General features: G+C 43.4%; 1 protein-coding gene across 3 annotated transcripts in view; it reads right to left on the bottom strand.

Annotated features, from left to right (window-relative positions):
• Positions 1-20,324, bottom strand: part of LOC138735613 (beta-1,4-galactosyltransferase 5-like) — a 68,035-nt gene that overhangs the window by 8,377 nt on the left and 39,334 nt on the right. For all 3 annotated transcript variants that reach the window (XM_069883679.1, XM_069883681.1, XM_069883680.1), the window contains 3 exons: positions 15,701-15,817; positions 5,050-5,237; positions 4,642-4,764 (listed from right to left, as the gene is read on the bottom strand). In XM_069883679.1, coding sequence (XP_069739780.1) covers positions 4,642-4,764; positions 5,050-5,237; positions 15,701-15,817 — 428 coding nt within the window. The remainder of the gene's footprint in view (positions 1-4,641; positions 4,765-5,049; positions 5,238-15,700; positions 15,818-20,324) is intronic.

Genomic DNA, 20,324 nt, shown 5'->3' with positions numbered 1-20,324 from the left:
TTAAGAGCAAATTTAGACATTACGTCAAAAGTTGAAAAAATATATACCTTCGGGAAGTGTTTTGTTGTGATGAACATTGTTCAACAAATTTGCCAGCTGAATTTATCTCAAGGCTAGATTAGTAAAATTAGTTACTCACCATAGACAGTTGCTAATTCATCAAATTAAAGTATCCTCTTTATATCTCCAATTTAATGAAAGGGAGAAGAACAGTTAAAGAAATTATCTAAAATTGTTTGCTAACCAGATAAGCATGATTCCCTCTTCTCAGACTTGAAATGGCTATAAATATCATGTCCTACTTTTGAAAGAAACTTCAGTCAAAAATTACTGTACAGTAACACACTTGCAAGACTGTTACAGATAATTAAAAGGAAATGTTACACAAAGCAACAATACAAAGCTTCAAAACGAAAACCTAAATTCACCCAGTGATCTAATAATAGTATCCACTGTACTGACATTACCAAATGAGAGACATTTTCCCCATCATCAAAATCAAATGTTTTGAACTAGTTCTTTTTTTAAAAAAAAGATATTAAACCAGACCAAATATACTTATTGTGTGGCGGCCTGCCACGGTGGCGATCGAGCCGCCGCTCCGTACGGCAAGTGCAACCAAAGGCCAGAAGCCCACGCAGTGACACTGGCCCCAACAAACGAATCGTGGGCAAATGGCAAGGGCAGCTTAAAGGCCAGCTTAAAGGCCAGCAACCCCAGAATGGGGCTGGCCTTGCTGCACAACCAACAGACAGCACGTGGGGAAGGGAATTGTTATGCAGGAGAGTACCCATATGTGGAAAATGCGCTTTTGTTATGTGGGCGTGATTTCAGTAAAGGGGGGAAACAGCGGGAATGGCACAAGTATAAAAGTCGGGCCTTAGCCCCTAACAAAATACAGAACTTAACCTGACTCTGTGTGTGTGCCTTCTTTCGAGGAGTGCATGGCTTAATTGGTGACCCTAACCGTTTAGACAGCATCTAAACCCAACGATGAGTGAACAGGCAGCAATCCATGCAGTCACTCTCAAGCTACCGACCTTCTGAACGAATCAACTACTTGTGTGGTTTGACCAGGCACAGTTCCAGATCCAGCAAATCACAGCAGAATGCACCCAGTACTACCATGTGGTGAGCACCCTGGACCAGGACATAGCGAGCCGAGTGGCCAACTTCATCCAGGACTCCCTTTGGAAGGCGCATACTCTGCCTTCAAGGACTTGCTGATCAAGACCTTTGGGCTCTCACGGGCAAACATGAGCCCTGCATCATGTTCAAACAGGCATTCCTGGAGCAACTGCCCAAGGTCATCCAACTGCTCCTGGTTGATGCAGACTTCAGTGACCCCTGGAAAGTCACAGCACAAGCCAGACCTGTGCAGACCTGCCAAAGGAACAGCAGCCCAAAAGAGGAGGTGATCCCAACAAACAGTGGTGTTTCTACTGAGATGGGGTACCGGAGCCCGCCGGTGCAGGTCGCCATGCATGTTTCAGGAAATGCTGGGGTCCGCCGTCATATGTTTGGGACCGCCAAGCCAGACGATGCTTCCTTGTGGACACAGGAGCAGAGGTCAGCGTCCTGCCCTCGTCGGAACAGGATACCAGGAATAGGCAGTCGGGTCCCACGCTGAGGGCTGCCAACAACAGCATGATCTGGACCTATGGTATCCCAATTGCAGTTTTGAGGCAGCCTCTCCTCGTGGATGTTCACGCTAGCCGCAGTGGAACAGCCCCTCCTCGGGGCTGACTTCCTGTTCACCCACAGCCTGCCCCTGCTGTTCGCCCGCTGGTTCGTTTGTTGGGGCCAATGTCGCTGTGTGGGCTTCTGGTCTTTGGTTGCACTTGTGGAGTGCCAGCTTGATCACCGCGGCATGACCTCCCCCCACCCACCCAGAACCAGTGGTATTGTCCTTGGTGCCCAGAGGCAAAGTCTATGCAGGCTTCGGTGGCCTGCCTCTCCTGCATGGTGCTGGTGTCTCAATGGGGGCGCTGGGTCCAGGTGTGCGGGCTTTAGCCTGTCCATGGTGAAAACCTTCTTGCCTCCGACCTCCAGCTTGAAGGTGGCTCCATTGTTACCGATGACCCAGAATGGACCCTCGTATGGCCTCTTCAGTGGTGGATGATGTGGACCCCTGCGAATGAAAACATACTCACAGTCTTGTAGGCTTTTGGGTATGCGCAAGGGACCTCAAGGGACAGAGATTGGTCCACTCCAAAACTTTTCAAACCTTCCACCTCAAAGACGCCAAGCTCCCAGCACTCCACCTGGACTCCTTACAGAAATCAGACAAGGAGTACGCCAGGGTCCTGGCCAAGTTCCCTGCAATGCTCACCCCCCCCAATTCATCACGGCGATGCCCCAACATGGAGTACAGCATCACATAATGACCCAGGGCCCACCACTCCACGCGAGAAGGCACCTTTCTCCAGAGAAGCTCCAGTGGCGAAGGAGGAATTCGGGAAACTGGAGGAGCTCAGCATTGTACAGCCATCCAGTATATCCCAGTCGGCACAGGTAACACCATCCTCCTGTGCACCTGGTCACTGGCCAGGTCAGACCTATCGTCCCGACAGCTTGGAAACGGCAGGTTTTTGATTCCATCCATAGACTGGCTCACCCATCCATCAGGACCACGGTCCGGCTGGGGGCCAGCAAATACGTGTCGTGTGGATTGCGGAAGCAGGTCAGCAGATGGGTGAAGGCGTGCATGCAGTGCCAAACAACCAAGGTACAGCAGCATACCAAAACCCCACCTCAGCAATTCGAGCTAGCAGAACAAAGGTTCAACCACATCCATATGGACATAGTAGGACCCTTCCCTGTATTCCAGGGTTTCCGCTATCTGTTCACGATGGTCCACTACTTTACCAGGTGGCCAGAAGCAGTCACGCTGGTAGATACACCCACGACCTTGTGCGCCAAGGCCCTCATCTCGTCCTGGGTGGCATGGTTTGGGTTATTGTCCCACATAACATCCAACAGGGTCCCAGTCAACTTCCAGTCTGTGGTCCGACCTCACCAGCCTGTGGGGTGCCCAGTTGCATCACACAACAGCCTACCACTCACAGTCAAATGGGTTGGTGGAGTGCTTACACAGGCACCTCAAGGCTGCACTCATGACCAGACTCCAAGGACCTAACTGGGTAGACAAGCCACCCAGGACCTCAAAACCTCTTCGGCCTAACTTGTCTATGGAGCTCCACTAGTGGTCCCGGAAGTTTTTGTACCGTCCCCAGGAGAACAGCAGGACGACTCGGCAGCTTTCTTCTGAAAGCTGAGGAAAAGAGTCGGCAACCTGACCCCGACCCCACCTTCCAGGCACAGATATGCGAGGACCAACATACCCAAAGGCCAACAAGACTGTGAGTATGTTTTCATTCTCAGGGATCCACATCATCCACCACTGAAGAGGCCATACGAGGGTCCGTTCTGGGTCATCGGTAACAATAGAGCCACATTCAAGCTGGAGGTCGGAGGCAAGAAGGTGGTTTTCACCATGGACAGGCTAAAGCCAGCACACCTGGACCCGGCGCCCCCTTTGAGACACCAGCACCATGTTGGAGAGTCAGGCCACCGAAGCCTGGAGAGACTTTGCCTCTAGGCACCAAGGACAATACCACTGGTTCTGGGTGGGTGGGGGTCATGCCACGGTGATCAAGCTGGCACTCCACAAGTGCAACCAAAGGCCAGTAGCCCACGCAGCGACATTGGCCCCAACAAATGAACCAGCGGGTGAATGGCAAGGATAGCTTAAAGGCCAGCGACCCCAAAATGGCACTGGCCTTGCTGCACAGTCAGATGACAGGGACTGGGCGCAGGAAAGGAAATTGTTATGGAGGAGAGTACCGCGCGTGGGAAATGCACTTTTGTTAAGCGGGTCATGACATGAGTGAAGGGGGGCAACGGGGGGAATGGTGAGAGTATAAAAGTCAGGTCGGAGCCCCTAATTAAACACAGAGCTTAACCTGACTACACTATGTGTGTGTGTCTCCTTTCGAGTAGCGCGTGGCTACCATTGCAATATTTACTAACTACAGTCCCTCTTGATTATTATCTACACCTCGAAGCCTGCAAGTTTAATTACACACAGCAGGCTAACGGGCAAAGAATATTTGTCCTGTTGCAACATGCTTTAGACAATTTGCATCGACTTCCAGGGTGCCATGTAGGACATTCTAAATGTCCTCCGCTAGCTTTTGAAATTTTAGTCACTACATTTCTACTAGCAAAGCAGACCAACAGAATTTTTCAGCCTTAATGATTAATGAGAAACCTAAACATTTGTATTAATTCCACCCAATCCAAGTGATACTGCTTAAATAAACTGAGAGGAAGAGGACGGGTGGGTGGTATGGAAACTCGTTCTCAATGGTGGCAAAATCTAGGAACTGAGTGCAAAATGTAAAGTTCGAATCCACTACTGTCTGTATGGAGCTTGTTCATTTCCCCTGTGTCTGAATGGGTGAGGAACAATTTCCTCAAGCATTTCAAAGATGAGGGGGTTTAGTAGGTTAATTAGTGACATGGGTGTATTTGCACAGCACAGGCTCGGGGCTAGAAGGTATAGTGTACACACCCTACCTCGAAATAAAATTAAAATCATTAATATATTCTAATTGCATCATCATAAACTCAACCAACCTGTTCCAGAGATCATCATCTTCACCTCCCCAACCCCAAAACGCATTTGGGAATCCATTGATTTTCTTAAATTGTTCTACTGTTAATCCACTCACTCCTCCAAAAAATTCATTGTAAGGAAGCCTACAAAAAGAAAATGAACTATAACCTAAAATGGCTTTTATGATCAGTGAGAAAGATATATTTTTAAAGAAGAAAATTAATCAGGTTTGACAAACATTTTCAAACTACTTTATATACTGAAATAATCTAATTATTTCAGGACAATTGGATTGGAGGTTTGACTGAAAAGTGCAGCAGAGAACAACTCAAAGAGGGATGAAGCAAAAAAATTATAAATTTCATTTAACAAAAAAATTTGCCCAAATGCCTTCAACATTTCTATTAAAGATTAATCACAGAACTTACAGGTACATGTATTTATCTAACTTGGCTGCAAAGTGTCTTGGCATCTCCCCACAACCATAATAGTTGCGGTCATTTTCAGGTATATGATCCACGTCGTGAAAAACTACGCAATCCCAGTCCATATCTTTCAAAGCTTCCATGAATCCAACATTGAAGAGCATTGCACGGTTAAATGGATGGTACCCAGCCTAATTTTTAAAAAAAAATCAGTCTTGAATGAGCTTTTGTTTGCGAGAAACAAACACACAATACCTTTAACACAAAAATTCAAGGATTAAAGGCAGAGCCTTTAAGACTGCTCCATGATTTATTGTCATTGTTGATCTACTACTTGGTATCCATCTTCCAGCACGCACCCCATGCGTTTTAATTTTCTCAATATTCAAAAATCAATCCATCCCTTATTTTAAAGGAAGACAAATCACTGAGCGCACAAAATCTTCCAGACTAACAAACGCCAAAGATTCAAAAACTTGAGAGAGTGAATACATTTCTCAGCCCATTTCAAAACATCCAACATTTTATTGAGGTTGTGACTACAGTAAGTCCTTGAATAACGTTGTTTTATGACGTTGATAAGAAAATAAAAAACCACAGTATTTCACCGCATGATACAATACTGATATCAAACAGAGAAGTAAATTTCCAAAAATTAGTATCTGCTGTCAACACAGAGGGAGAAAGACTTGGCCTGACTTTAAACAAAAAGAAAACTGAAGCAATGGTAATACCGAGGAAACCAGATATTCCAAATTTTTGGATTGTATTGGGAAATGAAATCCTGAAGCAAGTTCACAACTTCAAGTACCTTGGATCATGGGGAACATCTGATGGCAAATGCGAAATAGACATAAAAGCAAGAATAGCAATGGTAAGAACAGCATTTGTAGAAATGAGAAATATCCTAACAAACAAAAAAATTGCAATTGACATCTGCCTTCAAACTCTCAGCTGCTAATATTCTTCCTATATTGATGTATGGCTGTGAGTCATGAACCATCACAAATGCAATGGAATCAAACAGTAGAGATGTGGTTTCTCAGAAGAATGTTGTGCATATCATCTATGGACAGGATAATAAACAAAGTTCTACAAAGAATGAAAACAAAATGTACATTACCTAAAAGAATCAGAAAATAGCAATCAAAATTCTTTGGACACATCTTGCAGAGAGATACATTAGAACATTTAGTTACAATTGGAAAACTGGAAGGAAAATGAATCAGAGGCAGGCAGAGAATTAAAATGTGAGGTGGATTATCATCATGGTTAGAAACAGAAGGAGGCAACAACTACAATTTGGAGGATCAAAGACCGTGATGGATGGAGAGTCATTGTTGCCTACGCAGAACGGCAAGAGAGATTTCACTGCAAAGTAAGATTGGTTTTGTTTAACATCGTAGAATGTATCAACAGTTACTGGCATTAGACTCCACACTGGAGAAATGCCTGGATCCACTGTAAGAAATTTAAGTTTCAAAAAGAGATAATTTCTCATCTTATCAAATCCTAGAGAATACTGATCTATCCCACCTAATTTTACTTCATGCAGCAAACCTGCCCTCCCAGAATCCTGTATTCTTGTACTCCCTCACAGGGAAGTGCAACTTTAAAAAAAAACAAAGACCAAAACTGTACAAAAAAAACCAAAACTCCAGGTCAGTTCTCACAAAATACCTACATGATTGAAGGACGGCACCTTTACAAATCATTTACCTTCCTAATCACTTCTGATTTGTGTAGACTACTTGAATGTCCAAATTTCAGAACTACTCTGCTTGTCAATATCAGCCATTCTCAACAGGGGCCCTACGACACTCTTCCCCGACCCCCCACTCCCACCAGGGGCCCTACAACACCCTCCCGCAATCCCCCACTCTCACCAGTGGCCACAGCACATTTAAATAAAAGCCTCGTTTTCTTTTCACCTCATGTAACTGCTCAATTTGTTTTTAAATGTAGTTGGTAGGAGAGTAGAAAAAAATAAACCAAAATGACTGCTTCACAGGGAAGGCGAGGGGGCGGGGGGGGTGTATAAACTTTGAGCAGAGTCCTAAGGGGGCCATAGCCAAAAACAGTTGAAGGATGGCTGGTCTATATTGTGCTCTTTGTGGGTGACTTCATTTTTCCTCATATTACAGGTGGTTTTCTAGCTCTGTCACTTATCAATGTGCTCTTGAAGCTTTTTATTTAGCCTCCTTGCATCTCATGCCACTTGGTTTCTTATCAACAGCAAGCCTGAAAAGATGAAATTTGATCTCTTCAGCCCAACCACTGTTATAGGTTACGAACAGATGAGACTCGGGCATGATCCCTGTGGAACCCCATCAGTCTCAAAGGGTCCTGGCCAAAAATATTGGCTATTTCTCTCAATGAATACTGCCTGGTCCACCAAATCTCCCAGTTTCTCCTGCTCACTGAAGGTTTCAGCATCTGCAGTTCTTGTACTTTATTATTTACATTGCAGTCTGCCAAAGATCCTTTTATTCCCATTCTTTGTTTTCTGTCTGTAACCACCTTTCAATCCATGTCAGCCTGTTAGCCCCAATTCCATATGGGACTTCCAAAAAGCCTCTGCAAACTTTAATGCCCAATATCCACTTTTTGCCCTTTATCCTTACCACTATTAACATCCTTAAATGAACTTCAACAGATTGGGCAAAAGTTATTTCCTTCTCTAAATATCATCTAATTTTTCTAGGTGTTTGGTAATTCCATCCTTCGTTTCTGATTCCAACCATTTCCCTACTCTGTTGTTCAACTGACAGGTCTGAGGTTCCCCCTTTTTGTTCTCCTTTCTTCCTGCAAATGGAAACAAAATTCCAGGTCTGCAATTTTGAACTTGATCATCTTTTAATCTCAATTCCTTGAGCATCATTTTTGTTTTATTTGTACTTCAGTTCCTCGTGTAATGGGATTTTTTTTAAAAAAAACAATGTCATACATTTTGATTCATCCTTTGAAAATTGCAGTTACTTTACAATGGTTACAAAGTTTACTTCGCAAATGAGAAAAATACTGCAAGAGGCAATTTTTACAGATAGTGAAGCAAATGAATCATTACACAAAGATTATGTTGGATGGAAAACAGAAAATGCAAAAAAATTAGTCAGTTCAGGGGGCAGCAGTGGAAAGAGTGCAGAAATGGAAAAAGTTCAGAGATAAAATATTTTAAAGCAACTCTGCAGCAGAGAGAAGAGGAGAAAGGGGAATATCTGATAGAGTGGAAGGAACAGAATTCCAATGACTAGAGAATGGTGTATCAAAAAAAGTATAAAATAATAGAACAGGAAAGGTGACAAAAGGAGTGGCAGTACCGCTAAGAACAGAGTAAACATTATTTGAAATACAATGCAAATCCATCAAAATGATTGGATTGCATTGTGATTCACATGGGGAATTCAGATAGGACGACTGGAGCAAGATAAGCAACTTAAAGCTCCAAATTTTACTGAGCATACAGTTAAACAAGGAAGTGTTGATTCTGAGGTCAAATGTGCTGGAGAAACTGAATGTGAAAAATTGGTTTCCCTTCACTTCCCGTGGATGTTGCAGGACCTGCTGAGTACCTCCAGACTATTTGTGCATTGCAATTCTGATCAAGAATACCAGTGTCTTCTTGCTACTGCCAAGGCAATCTTTACAATTTTTTTTTGAGATATTCCAATTTTGGTCTTATCCCTTCAATATTACCAAATAAAAACAACACTGGGTTTTGTGGGAATTTAATTCCTGTAACCGGTTTTTTAAAAATTTGCTAAATTTATCCAACAGGGTCTCACTTTAGGACAGGACTAAGTAGAATTTTAAAAACTGGTCTGATAAAAGTCTGATTTCAATCTATTTAACTTCAGTTCAATATATCCTTATGCCTCAGATCTGTCTGTCATACAATCACAACATAATTGATTAATTTTGTTCATCGGTGTTAATATTTAAATCAGTCTCCCTTCGCTGTCTGGACCTATGTATTCCGTATTTGGGAGCCACCTTCTGGAATAAAGTGTACGTAGACAAAATAAATTTCTTTATATGTCTATTGTGAATCAGCATTTCCACATCACCATGTTTTGGTATTAGCATGCGAACCCAAGGTGTGAAACGATATTCAATTTATGTTCGAAGTAAATCAGAGAGCTGTGAGTAAAATGCTTTATTTGAAAACTGAATTCATTAGATGCAAATTGGGCCCCACAGTTCAGGTAGCCTGAGCGGAGGGCTCAGAGTCAGGAGCTCCGGTGTGCAAGGCCAAGGGGAGGGTTCGGAGTCGGGCATCGCACAATCTCTTCAGTGCTTCAACCCAATGGTGGGAAATACTTGTGGGTAACTGGGATGTGTTGAGCTCTGGCAAGAGAGCAACTGCATGAGGTCTATCCAAATAGATACATTTGCTTTAGAATATATCTATCCTTAAGGATCACTAACTGTTCAGGTGAGCGTTAATTTTCGTCACTGAAGATCAAGATCCATTTGCACTCAACAATGAGCGATGAGAAACTCAGTCATCTGGCACTCATGCAAATTGAATCAGAAATGCTTCGATCTGTTGATTTACATACTGTTATTGACACTTTTGTAAACCAAAAAAACATGGAAGTTGTTTAAGTACAAATGTAAAGAAAATGTAAATTAAATGAATACAAGGGCTGGAATTGATTCATATAACTGATATTATACATAGTACAATGATACAAATTATTTAACAGACTTAACATCACTTTATTCTATTCAACGGAGGGTGGTGCAGGTGGGAAAGGTCAGGGAGAGCCTATGGGCCCAGGTGGTAGTTAATCCACCACTAGTGTTCACTGCTGCTCAGAGTCTCCTGTGGTGCGCTGGTGGCCCACAGTAGGGAGCAGAGTTTAAAACGGCGCCACTTTTGAACAAATGTGCTCAGTCTGGGGGAGCAGTCTGGCCGCTAGCATCTGGAGAGGAACAGCTCCAAACGTATTTCTCTTTGGTTTTCAAAATTATAAGTTAGTAATAAAAGGAGCAAGTGCAATAAAAATAATACAATGTTGGAAGAGTGAAAAGAACATCAAATTATAGTTAGGCTACCTGTGAATTTTGTGTTGTTTACAAGCCAAAACACTTTGGCACCCCTACCCTAGCCAATGCACTTTCCTTGCTCTGTTATCATCATAGATTTTTTTTCCTGATGAGGAATGCCAAGGAGAAAAATACTATGAAGAGAAACTATCTGGGTGAGACAGAAAGAAATTGAAAATCAAGAAAAAGAATCGTCAAAATGTCAGAGATTGGACAACTTTTTTTCATTTGGCAATTGCACAGCGTCCACTGTGCCAGAGGTGGAATCCTCTGAAGACTTGCTATCTACCTTCAGCCCAGGGGATGGAGACGGTGCCCAGGCCGTTGTGATTGCACCAGAGGTGAAACCCTCTAAAGACTCGCTGGTACCTTCTTTCAACCTCAGGGCTGGTGACAGCGCCCTGGCTGCTGCAGTTGCACAGGTGGTGGAAGTAGGCCCTGAAAAAACATGACCATTTCAGCGGACTCTTGTCCAGAGGACAAAGATGACCCCCTAAGACTATGTGCAATCATGGACGCACATTCAGAATACCCAACAGATCCACACCTGTTTTGTGAAACATCTGTAACACCTGATCTAGTCTGTGCTCTTCTTGAGTTAGGCCTTTGTCAGCCAGGTCTTAAAGATAATTTTGACAGTTTTCCAAAAGATGAAACTGGGTGTCATTTCAGTGCAACTTGGTACAAGGAATAATTTAAAAGTAGTTGTGAAATAGATGGGCACTGGCTGGTTTACACACCAAGAGCAAACACTATGCTTTGTTTTGCTTGTTGGATTTTTGAAAATTGGTCAGATGGTTGGAGAGATCCAAAAAAAACTGGCTGCAAGATTTTTGTTAAAGTTACACATAAAATTGAAAAACATGAAAAAATGAAAGCCACAACAAAGTAAAAACACAAGGTGCTGGAGAGCCTCAGCAGGTCAAACAGTGTCCTTCATGTAGCAAAGGCAAAGATACAGAACTGACGTTTCGGGCTTGAACCCTTCATCAAAGGATGAGAAAATGCCGGAAAGTGTCTGTAATGGAAGATTTAAACTGTGTCTTTTGCAGTGTTTGATTCTGTAAGGCTGAGAACCTGTTTGGAATCAGCAGACATAATCGAAATTCCACCATGAGCCCAGGATGCATATTTAGTAAACACCCACCATGGGGCCCAGGGTGCAGTTGAATAGGAAGACATTATCTAATTTACACTTAGGAGGCCCAGGGCAGTTTACATTTGTTGGTCGCAGACTGTCAGGAGACCTCGAAGATAATTAAGCCATTTGTTCAAAGAGATAGGATTTGAGGTAAACAACTTTTGGGGTGATATGAGCCATGGTCCCACTGCTGAAGTGAGAGACTCTCCAAGAGGTGGCAACATCTCTCAGCAAGAGGAAGATAATAAACCATTTGTTCAAAGAGATAGGATCTGAAGTAAACAACTTTTAGGTAATATAAGCCCTGGTCCCACTGCTGAAGAGACTCTGGAAGAGGTGGCTATATCTCTCAGCAAGAAGAAGAACTTCAAGAGTCCAGCTAACGTCCCGGTCGAGGGAGGTAGGGAAGCTGCTACCTGCGCCCCGACAACCTACTACAAGTGTGCAGTCGTTGCCTCGCTTCGGCAGTTGGGACCAGTCCAGGCGTTGATAAGTATAATTGGGAAGGACTTGCATATTGTAGTGTGAATTCAGCTTTAGATTTAGCAATAAAGACTTGTATAAACTGAACTGCTCTCGGCGTGTGTGTCTATTTTCTTTCGGTAGTTCGAACACTGTGACCAATCTAAAACGAACAAAGTGAGAGCTACAAGTTTACCCAAGAGAGCGTTCGAACAAACGAGTAGGAGACAGGCAAAGGCAAGAGAAAGGAAGGGTGGGGGTGGAGGGGGAACAGATCAGAGAAAACTCTTTTCCTTACCAAATTTTGTTTGTTCAACAACAGAACGGTCTTTGCTGGCCTTGTAATGTCAGAAAGGAAAGAGATGGAGAAATGTAGAATCTGTGTTATAGAAGCATCTCTCTATTTGGGAAAATAGGGATTGGCGTTCTGTGGTCATTGCTAGTATCGAGGCTTATGTTCCCCAAGTCCAAATGAAGGCAACTTTTTGGAACTTATTAAGGTGTTTGCCAGAAATGATACATTTACTGGACCAACATTTATTACTGAGTGATCAAAATGCAACATATCAGCCCTGACAGACAAAATGATCTGATACAGTCCTATCGATCCAGGTTCTTTCAAATAGCCGAAATCAAGGTGGCTAAGTACTTTGTAATAATTGTTGACTTTGCGACAAATTGTTGACTCTACTATTGATATCAGCAGAACTGATCAATTTTATTTACCCTTATGATATGTTACAGTAAACAGTGAAGCAGTGGAACGATTTATACAATTCTGCGAATTACCTGGAGCAAGGGCTGAAGATTTTTTCAATATTCTTCTTCCACCAATCAAAAATTTAGGGCTGTCAATAACTGTGTTACAGTCAGTCTCATGATGGAGCAAGCACCATGTCGGGTGAAATATCTCATCTCCAAACAAAGATGAGGGAAGTTGCCCCAAATGCACACTTCACACCCTGCCGTGCACAGAATTTATATGTGGTTCAAATTGGTGCAGTAAGTGCCAATATTCAAACCAGGTTTTTTTTTAAACTCTAGAAACTGCCGAGACCTTTGTTTTCTTGCAGTTTACCTCATCTTTCAGTACTCAAAGAAGAACAAATATTTCACAGGCGTCCATTAAGACAGAAGAAGAGACAGTCTTGGAGAATTTACCAGCACTAGTAGTAAATCACAGAATTCTGTGGACACCGTGGTTGAAGTAAAATTACAAAATGCTGGAGAGACTCCAAGGTCAAACAGTGTCCTTTAGGTAGCAAAGGAAGAGATACAGAACTGACGTTTGAGCCCTTCACCAAGATATGAGAAAATGCCGGCAAGCATCCGAACAAGAGTGGGGGGGTGACAGGGCAGGAGATGAAGAGAGGGAGGGGTCAGCAGCACTGAGCATGGGGGGAGAGGGGGGTGGGGGGAGGAAAGGAAAGCAGGGCTATGTAGGTGAAAACTGGAAAGGCAGGAAATGGGGAAAAAGGAAAGAAAAGGCAAGCAGGTTTAATGGAAAGCAGTAAAGTCAATGTTCATGTCATCTGGCTGGAGGGTGCCTTGACAGAAAATAAGGTGTTGTTCCTCCAATCTGCAGGTGGTCAGGGTGGGACAGTACACAAGGCCATGGGCAGACATGTGAGCACAGGAGTGAGATCCAGAATTGAAATGGTTGGCCATGTTGTGGGGGGGATACTGTGGTTGCAAATGGAGCAGAGATGCTGAGTGAAGCGATCTCCCAGTTTGTGACCAGTGTCTCCAATGTAGAGAAGGCCAATGTAGAGCACTAGCAGTTGCTCTGCAAAGAATTCTGGATGACGAGATGAAAAACTGTACTCCGAAACAGCTCGTTGAGGAAAAGGATAAACTGAAACACTCAAGGACTTACAAGTTCTTAGTTGTTCTTAAATTCTGGAGTAAAGTGCTAGACAAGACTTTCAATTTATCCATCTATTTAAAGAAAAGTAGCCTAGATCTGGTAAAGGTTTCTCATTTGATTCAGCTTTTTGAAAAAGATATGAAAAACATGCAAAATGAGAATGAATCTCAATTTAAACAGATTGAGAATGAAGCAACCAAGTTGGTGAGGAAAATAAGATATTAATATGGAATACAAGCAGCACAGAGAACATAAAAGATTCCATGAAGAAATTGCAGAGGACGAAGGAATATTTGATGCCCAAAAGCAATTCCTAGTTGAATCCTACATAGTGTCCTTAGATTCTGTTATAAATAGCACAAGATTTGAGCATCTTAAAAATATGGCTTCCAAATTTAGAGGTTTCGATCCAAAGCATTTTGACAATATAATATGCAGATAATATGAAGAAATTAGAATTTTTAGCAGACATGTACTCAGACATCATCAAGAGTCAAACTGAAATTGTCTAAGAGATTCTTTCATTCAAAGAAATTTACAAGGATATAATAAATTCAAGTGTCAAGAAAATGACCATCAAGAATATTCTAAAATTCATGATGACCAATGACATGTATTCCATTTATCCTAACCTGTCCATATTGTACCACATTTTTCTGACCTTACCAATAATTAACGTGATTCCAGAATGATTCTTTAGCCAAATCAAACACAAAGTCCTACCTTCATTCTACAATGGACGAGGATAGCTTGTCTGGGTTAGTTTTGGTTTCCATTGAAAGAGAGTTGGCTACTGAGGTTGATTATAAATAAAGTAATAGATTTGCTAGAATGAAGTCAAATCGAAAGAGGCTGTTGTAGTTGATTCATACATTTTTCATATTGCTTCGTTTTGTTTTCATTTTACGTTTAAAATGTAAAATAGATAAATAACACATTTTTATTATATTTTGATTTGAAATTCAAATAACAATTATGTACTTCCTTTAAAACTGTGTTTTCCTTAATTTCCTTGTATTTTCATGTTAAATACAAAATAAAAATGTATAATGAATTTAAAATTATTTGGTATGCTTCGTGGATGTGCCCACATTAATTTCCTTTGCGCATTGGTTGTAAAACGAGTGAACACACGCGCAGCTTTGAGGGAACAGTGGTTATGGTGCCTTTTTTTTAATGTGCTCGCTCCCCCTAACTTTAAAACCTGGCTACGCGCTTAGTACAACGTAGAATCTCCTTACAGACAGAGGGTAGTCCAGAAATGGCCAAAGCCATGAACAACTATTTTGTGTCTGCCTTCACAATGGAAGGCAAGGTAAAGATTGATGTTAATGAAGCAATGGGAGGAGAGGATCACGACACAATCACTAAAGAGGTACTGCTAAGCAAACTAATAGGTCTAAAGACAGACAAGTTCCCTGGACATTTTGGACTGAAAGAAATGGGGAAAGTTAACACAGATGCATTTATGCTAATTTACCATAATTCTCAAGACTCTGGGTAGATCCTGACAGATTGTAGATTTTTAAAAAAATAATGATGTAAATAAAAGGCAGGTAACAATGGGTCAGTTCGCTTGAAGAAATACTTGAAGCTATTATGAAGGAAGAAATAAGGATGTCTGGAAAGAAATTGTTCCATCAGGCAGGTACAGCATGGATTCAGGAAGGACAGGTCATGTTCACTAACCTACCGAGTTCAATGAATGCAGTGGATAAAGAGGCACGGGTGGACGTGGTACACTTGGATTCCTAGAATATGTTCAGTAAGGTGTCACACAAAGGACCTCCATAAGGATGCATGACGTTGGAGGTAATGTGTTGGCATAGATAGAAGATGAGTTGATTAACTGAAGGAAGAGATTGGAGATAAGTTGTGTTTCTCAAGTTGGCAGTGGTAAGTGGAGGAATGGATGGATCGGTGCTAGGCCCACAACTCTTCACACAATGTATGCATTGTGTCTATAAATACTTTTGATTGTCCATGTTTCCACCCACCTTCCCCCCGCACTCCGCAAGAATGAACCATGTTCTATCCATTCAGGGCTATGACTATGAATATGTTTGAAGGTGCATTTTGAAAGTTTCTTGGCCTTTTCAATATGAGCCTTATTTTTATTTTTTAACACTTACCTGCTCGATGACGTAAAAAGCAAACTGCAAACGCTGATGCTGCAGCAATGGAATCAGATGCCTTAGGAGGATAGGGAGATGCTCATGTCGATTACGAAAAGGGATCAAAATAGCCACCTGAAACATGACAATTCAGGTTACGACATTATAGTCATTAGGCAAGATTAATAATTGTTAATTTATTTAGATTTCAAGTATTCTGAAAACAAATTGCTTCATGTTGTTCTTCGAACATAATTCTGCAACTGGTGTAAATCCAAGGAGTGAACAATTGTAAGTATACATCAAAACTAATGTAAACTATCTAAAATATGTTGCCTGCCAAGCATCTGTGCTTTCCATGAAGAACTATCCTTCATACAGTGCAAGTTAAACAGTAATTTGGAATACCTTTGTGTATTAGAACAGAAAAAAATAAAAGATTAAAAGGTGCTTAAAATTATCACATGCCAGATATTTTTTTCACCAATCTTTTTAAATCATAGTTTTGTATTTTTCAGATTGTGAAAACTGTCTGAAATTTAATCTCCAGGACTAAACTTTGTGACCCACTATCAAATTCAAGAGTTGGAAGCCAAAATAAATCTAAGTTTTAAAAATAATAGAATCAGAATCAGGTTTATTGTCATAAAATTTGTTTTTCAGCAGGGATATTGTGCATTACAGGTACAAAAATTGCTATGAATTACATTTTCTTAAATACACTAACTAAATATTAATAATGATTGCAAAATGGCAGAGGGGAAGAAGCTGTTTTTCAAATGTTGGGGTGTTCATCTTCAGGCTCTGGTACCTCCTTCCTGATGGTAGCAGTGAGAAGAGGGCATGGCCTGGGTGGTTAGGGCCTTAGATGATAGAGGCTGCTTTCTTGAGATATTTCCTCTTAAAGGTGTCCTTAATGGAGTAGACTAATGCCCATGATGGCATTTGCCACCATTTACAACCCTCCGTAGCCTTTTCCTGTCCTGTGCATTGTACCAGATCGTGATGCAACCAGTCAGAATGATCTCTTTGGTGACCTACCAAATCTCCTCAAACTCACATGAAATATAACTGATGGAGAGCCTTCTTCATGATTGCTTTGACATTTTGGCCCCCAGATAAATCTTCAGAGATGCTGACACAGGAATTTGACCTCTCCTCTCTGAGGTCTCAATGCACTCTCTGGTTTCCCCTTCACAATCAGTTCCTTAGTTTTGCTTACATTGAATGCAAGGTTGTTGTGACATATGAAGCAGAAATATTTGTGTACAAAACATGGAAAAAAGGATCCTGCCTAAAGCCAAACTGGATATTAATCACTCCTCAAATAAATGGAAATGACATTCATGCACATGAAAATAGACAAAGGACTTGAACAAAAGTAAATGAATTAAGCCATTGCCAATCTTTTGCTGACAGTCACGAATCAGAGGTTATGAGCACATACATTAAAAATGGGTCTCCACCATTTTAGGAAAAATGGTTTAAGTGAGATTAGAATAGAGATCCCACCCCATATTTGTTCAGAACAAGTATGGGAAATAAATCTGAGGTATCGTACTTTTTTTTGAAAAAATTGTTGCTATGGTAGCAAAGTAAATTCCAGATAGAATGATCCTCCGTGATAATCTGATTTCTTTAAACCCAAACGTGAATCACCAGTTATTCTTCTGTCTGACTCAGCTTCAGCAGACGAGCAGAGCCCAATATGATCCCTTGTGCAATATCCACAACATTGATTTGCCATGACTGGATATGAAGGAGCAGAGAGAAGCTGTACAAAACTGAGTTAAAAATTTACATCATAATGTGAAGCAGAAGAACTTGCTTGTAATCAAGCTTCTATCTGATTTAGCCCGCAGGAAAAGTTCCCATGTTGCACAAGTATTTCCAAATAGAAGCTCCAGATTTATCAAAGATAAAGCTCAAATTACTGTTCCACAAACTATAATAACCTCCAAAATAACTCTTCCACATATTAACTGTCCTATTGGGAATTAATAAGTGTACACATGGATCAAAAGAGATCTACATTATTTTAGCGGGTAAAGTTCTGAAGTAGTGTTTGTTTGTCAATACTAGTCACTTTAATTTTATGTTAAGTTAGTGGGGATAGTTAATACATTTACTTGTGGCGGCACACCACCAGGCAGGCGAACGGGCCCCACTTGTAATCCACGCAGTGGGGCAGCCAGCCAAAATGGCGCCGTCGGGGGGTTTCTCCTTCTCAGCACGGGGCTCAAAAGCCCACGCTGACACCCGGGTGTCGTCAGCGCCCCCTCAGCACGATTCTCAGCCAGGTCCGGGCTGGGAGTATGTCCAGCCCAGCAGCCTGCAATCAATCAGTTCTGCTCACTGAGCTCAACCCATCTGGTTGTGTGTTCTTTCAGTAGCAGTGTAGCTGCCGCTACAATTGGTATCCCCGAATGGTTCAAGCGTCTTTGAACCCATCATGAGCGAACCTGGGATCAGTGTTATAGCTGTCAAGCTGCCGGAATTCTGGGTTCAGGAACCGGAGATCTGGTTCGGCCACGCAGAGACTCAGTTTCAACTCTGCCAGATTTCATCCGACATGACCAAATTCTACCATGTGGTCACCGCCCTGGACCAGGCCACCTCCAAGTGCGCGCTACACCTTGTTCAGCACCCACCCACCGAAGAAAAATAAGAGACCATCAAATGAGTGCACACCAGATCCCTCGGACTATCCAGGCGCCAGCGTGCCGCTCGGATGCTGCACCTCAACGCCCTGGGATCAAGACCCTGATGGAGCTGATGGACGAGATGCTCGCGCTCATGGGTGATCACACCAACTGCCCACTCTTTGAGCGCATTTACCTCAACCATCTGCCCAAGGACATCTGGCCATTATTGGCCCAAGAGAGCTTTACCGATCCGAGACCCAAGGGCTATGGCTCGAGTGAATCCCAGAGGGCTCGGCGGTCCAGCAGGTCACGAGGCACGGACATGACCACGCCAAGCATGCCCCTAGCGCTGCGGTAGAGCATCCAGCCCATGGAGGGGCCACCAAGAGCATAACCAGGGGCACGGCATCCGCTCCAGGCCTCTGCTTCTACCACCAGCGCTGGGGAGCCAAGACTCGGAAGTGTCATCAGTCCTGCTCGTTCCAGGGAAACGAGCAGGCCGGCCACTGTTAATGGCTGTGGCAGGTGGCCAAGGACACAGCCTCCTCTACCTGTGGGACTCAGTCAGCGGCCGACGCTTCCTCATCGACATTGGGGTCCAAATCAGCATCATCCTGTCCGCGGCCATCGAGTCCAGGAACCGATCTCGAGGACCTCCCCTCTGTGCGGCCAACGCATCAGAGATCCGGACGTATGGAGACAAGACATTCCACTTCCAGATTGGCCGATGAAAGTTCTAGTTGAGGTTCACCGTCTTGTCCCTTCCGACCGCCATCCTGGGTGCCGACTTCCTCCTCGCCCATGGGCTTCTGGTGGACATTCGGGGTAGGCGCCTCGTGGACGCCCGTACTTTCCAGGCCGTTCGCCTCGACGCCTCCCGCACAGAGTAGCCACATATGGCCACAATTAGCACGCCCAGAGACTAGTTCTAGTGAGTCCTGGATGAGTTTCCAACCCTCCTCAAGCCACAGTCCTCTGCTGCCTCGCCGCGCCACAGGGTGTTCCACCACATCCCCACCCAGGGTCTTCCGGTTCACGCCAAGGATCGCCAGCTCCCGCCTGACGAGCTCCAGATGGCGAAGGAGGAGTTTTTGCATCTTTTGGAGCTGGAGATCATTCGGCAGTCTGACAGCCCGTGGGCCTTGCTGTTCCACCTGGTCCCGAAAGCCTCAGCGGCTGGCGTCCCTGCAGAGATTATCGACGGCTCAATGAGGCAACAGTTCCTGACTGTTACCCCATTCCGCACATCCAGGACTTTACGGCCAACCTGCATGGAGTGAGGGTTTTCTCCAAGGTTGACCTGGTGCGCGGGTATCACCAAATCCCGGTGCACCCTGAGGAATTACCCAAGACTGCCTTCATCACCCCTTTAGGCTTGTTTGAATTCCTTCGCATGCCATTCAGGCTAAAGAACGCCACTCAGACCTTCCAGCACCTCATGGACTTGGGCAGGGACCAGGATTTCGTCTTCATTTACTTAGACGACATCCTCATTGCCAGCAGGGATCAGGCACCACCCAAGGCCCACCTGCGCACCCTATTCTCACGGCTGACCGACTTCGGCCTCACCATCAACCTAGCCAAGTGCCAGTTTGGGAAAGACTCCATGAAGTTCCTGCGCCATACGGCCAAGGGAGCCATGCCCGCCACTATAAAGGTCACCGCTATCAAGGAGTTCCCACATCCGGACAATCTCAAAGGGCTGCAGGAGTTCACGGGTATGGTCAAGTTCTACAACTGGTTCATCAGTTCCTTACTTTTGTCCTCACTTTTGACGGGCATGGTCAAGTTCTACAACTGATTCATCAGTTCCTTAGTTTTGTCCTCACTTTTGACGGCAGAATCTCTAAAAATGACATTGGAATATAGGTGGGAAAGAGGGACCAATGACTTGTTGACAGGGAAATAACTTCCCCCTCAATGTTAGCAAGACTAAGGAGCTGGCCCTAGACTTCTGAAAGTGGGGTGGAGCTCACTCACAGTCCACCTCATTTGTG

Source organism: Narcine bancroftii, chromosome 6, assembly GCF_036971445.1.
Source record: "Narcine bancroftii isolate sNarBan1 chromosome 6, sNarBan1.hap1, whole genome shotgun sequence".
In the NCBI taxonomy this organism is placed as follows: Eukaryota; Metazoa; Chordata; class Chondrichthyes; order Torpediniformes; family Narcinidae; genus Narcine; species Narcine bancroftii.
Note: the sequence above shows the minus strand (reverse complement) of the source record. Positions and strands in the feature narration are given on the sequence as shown.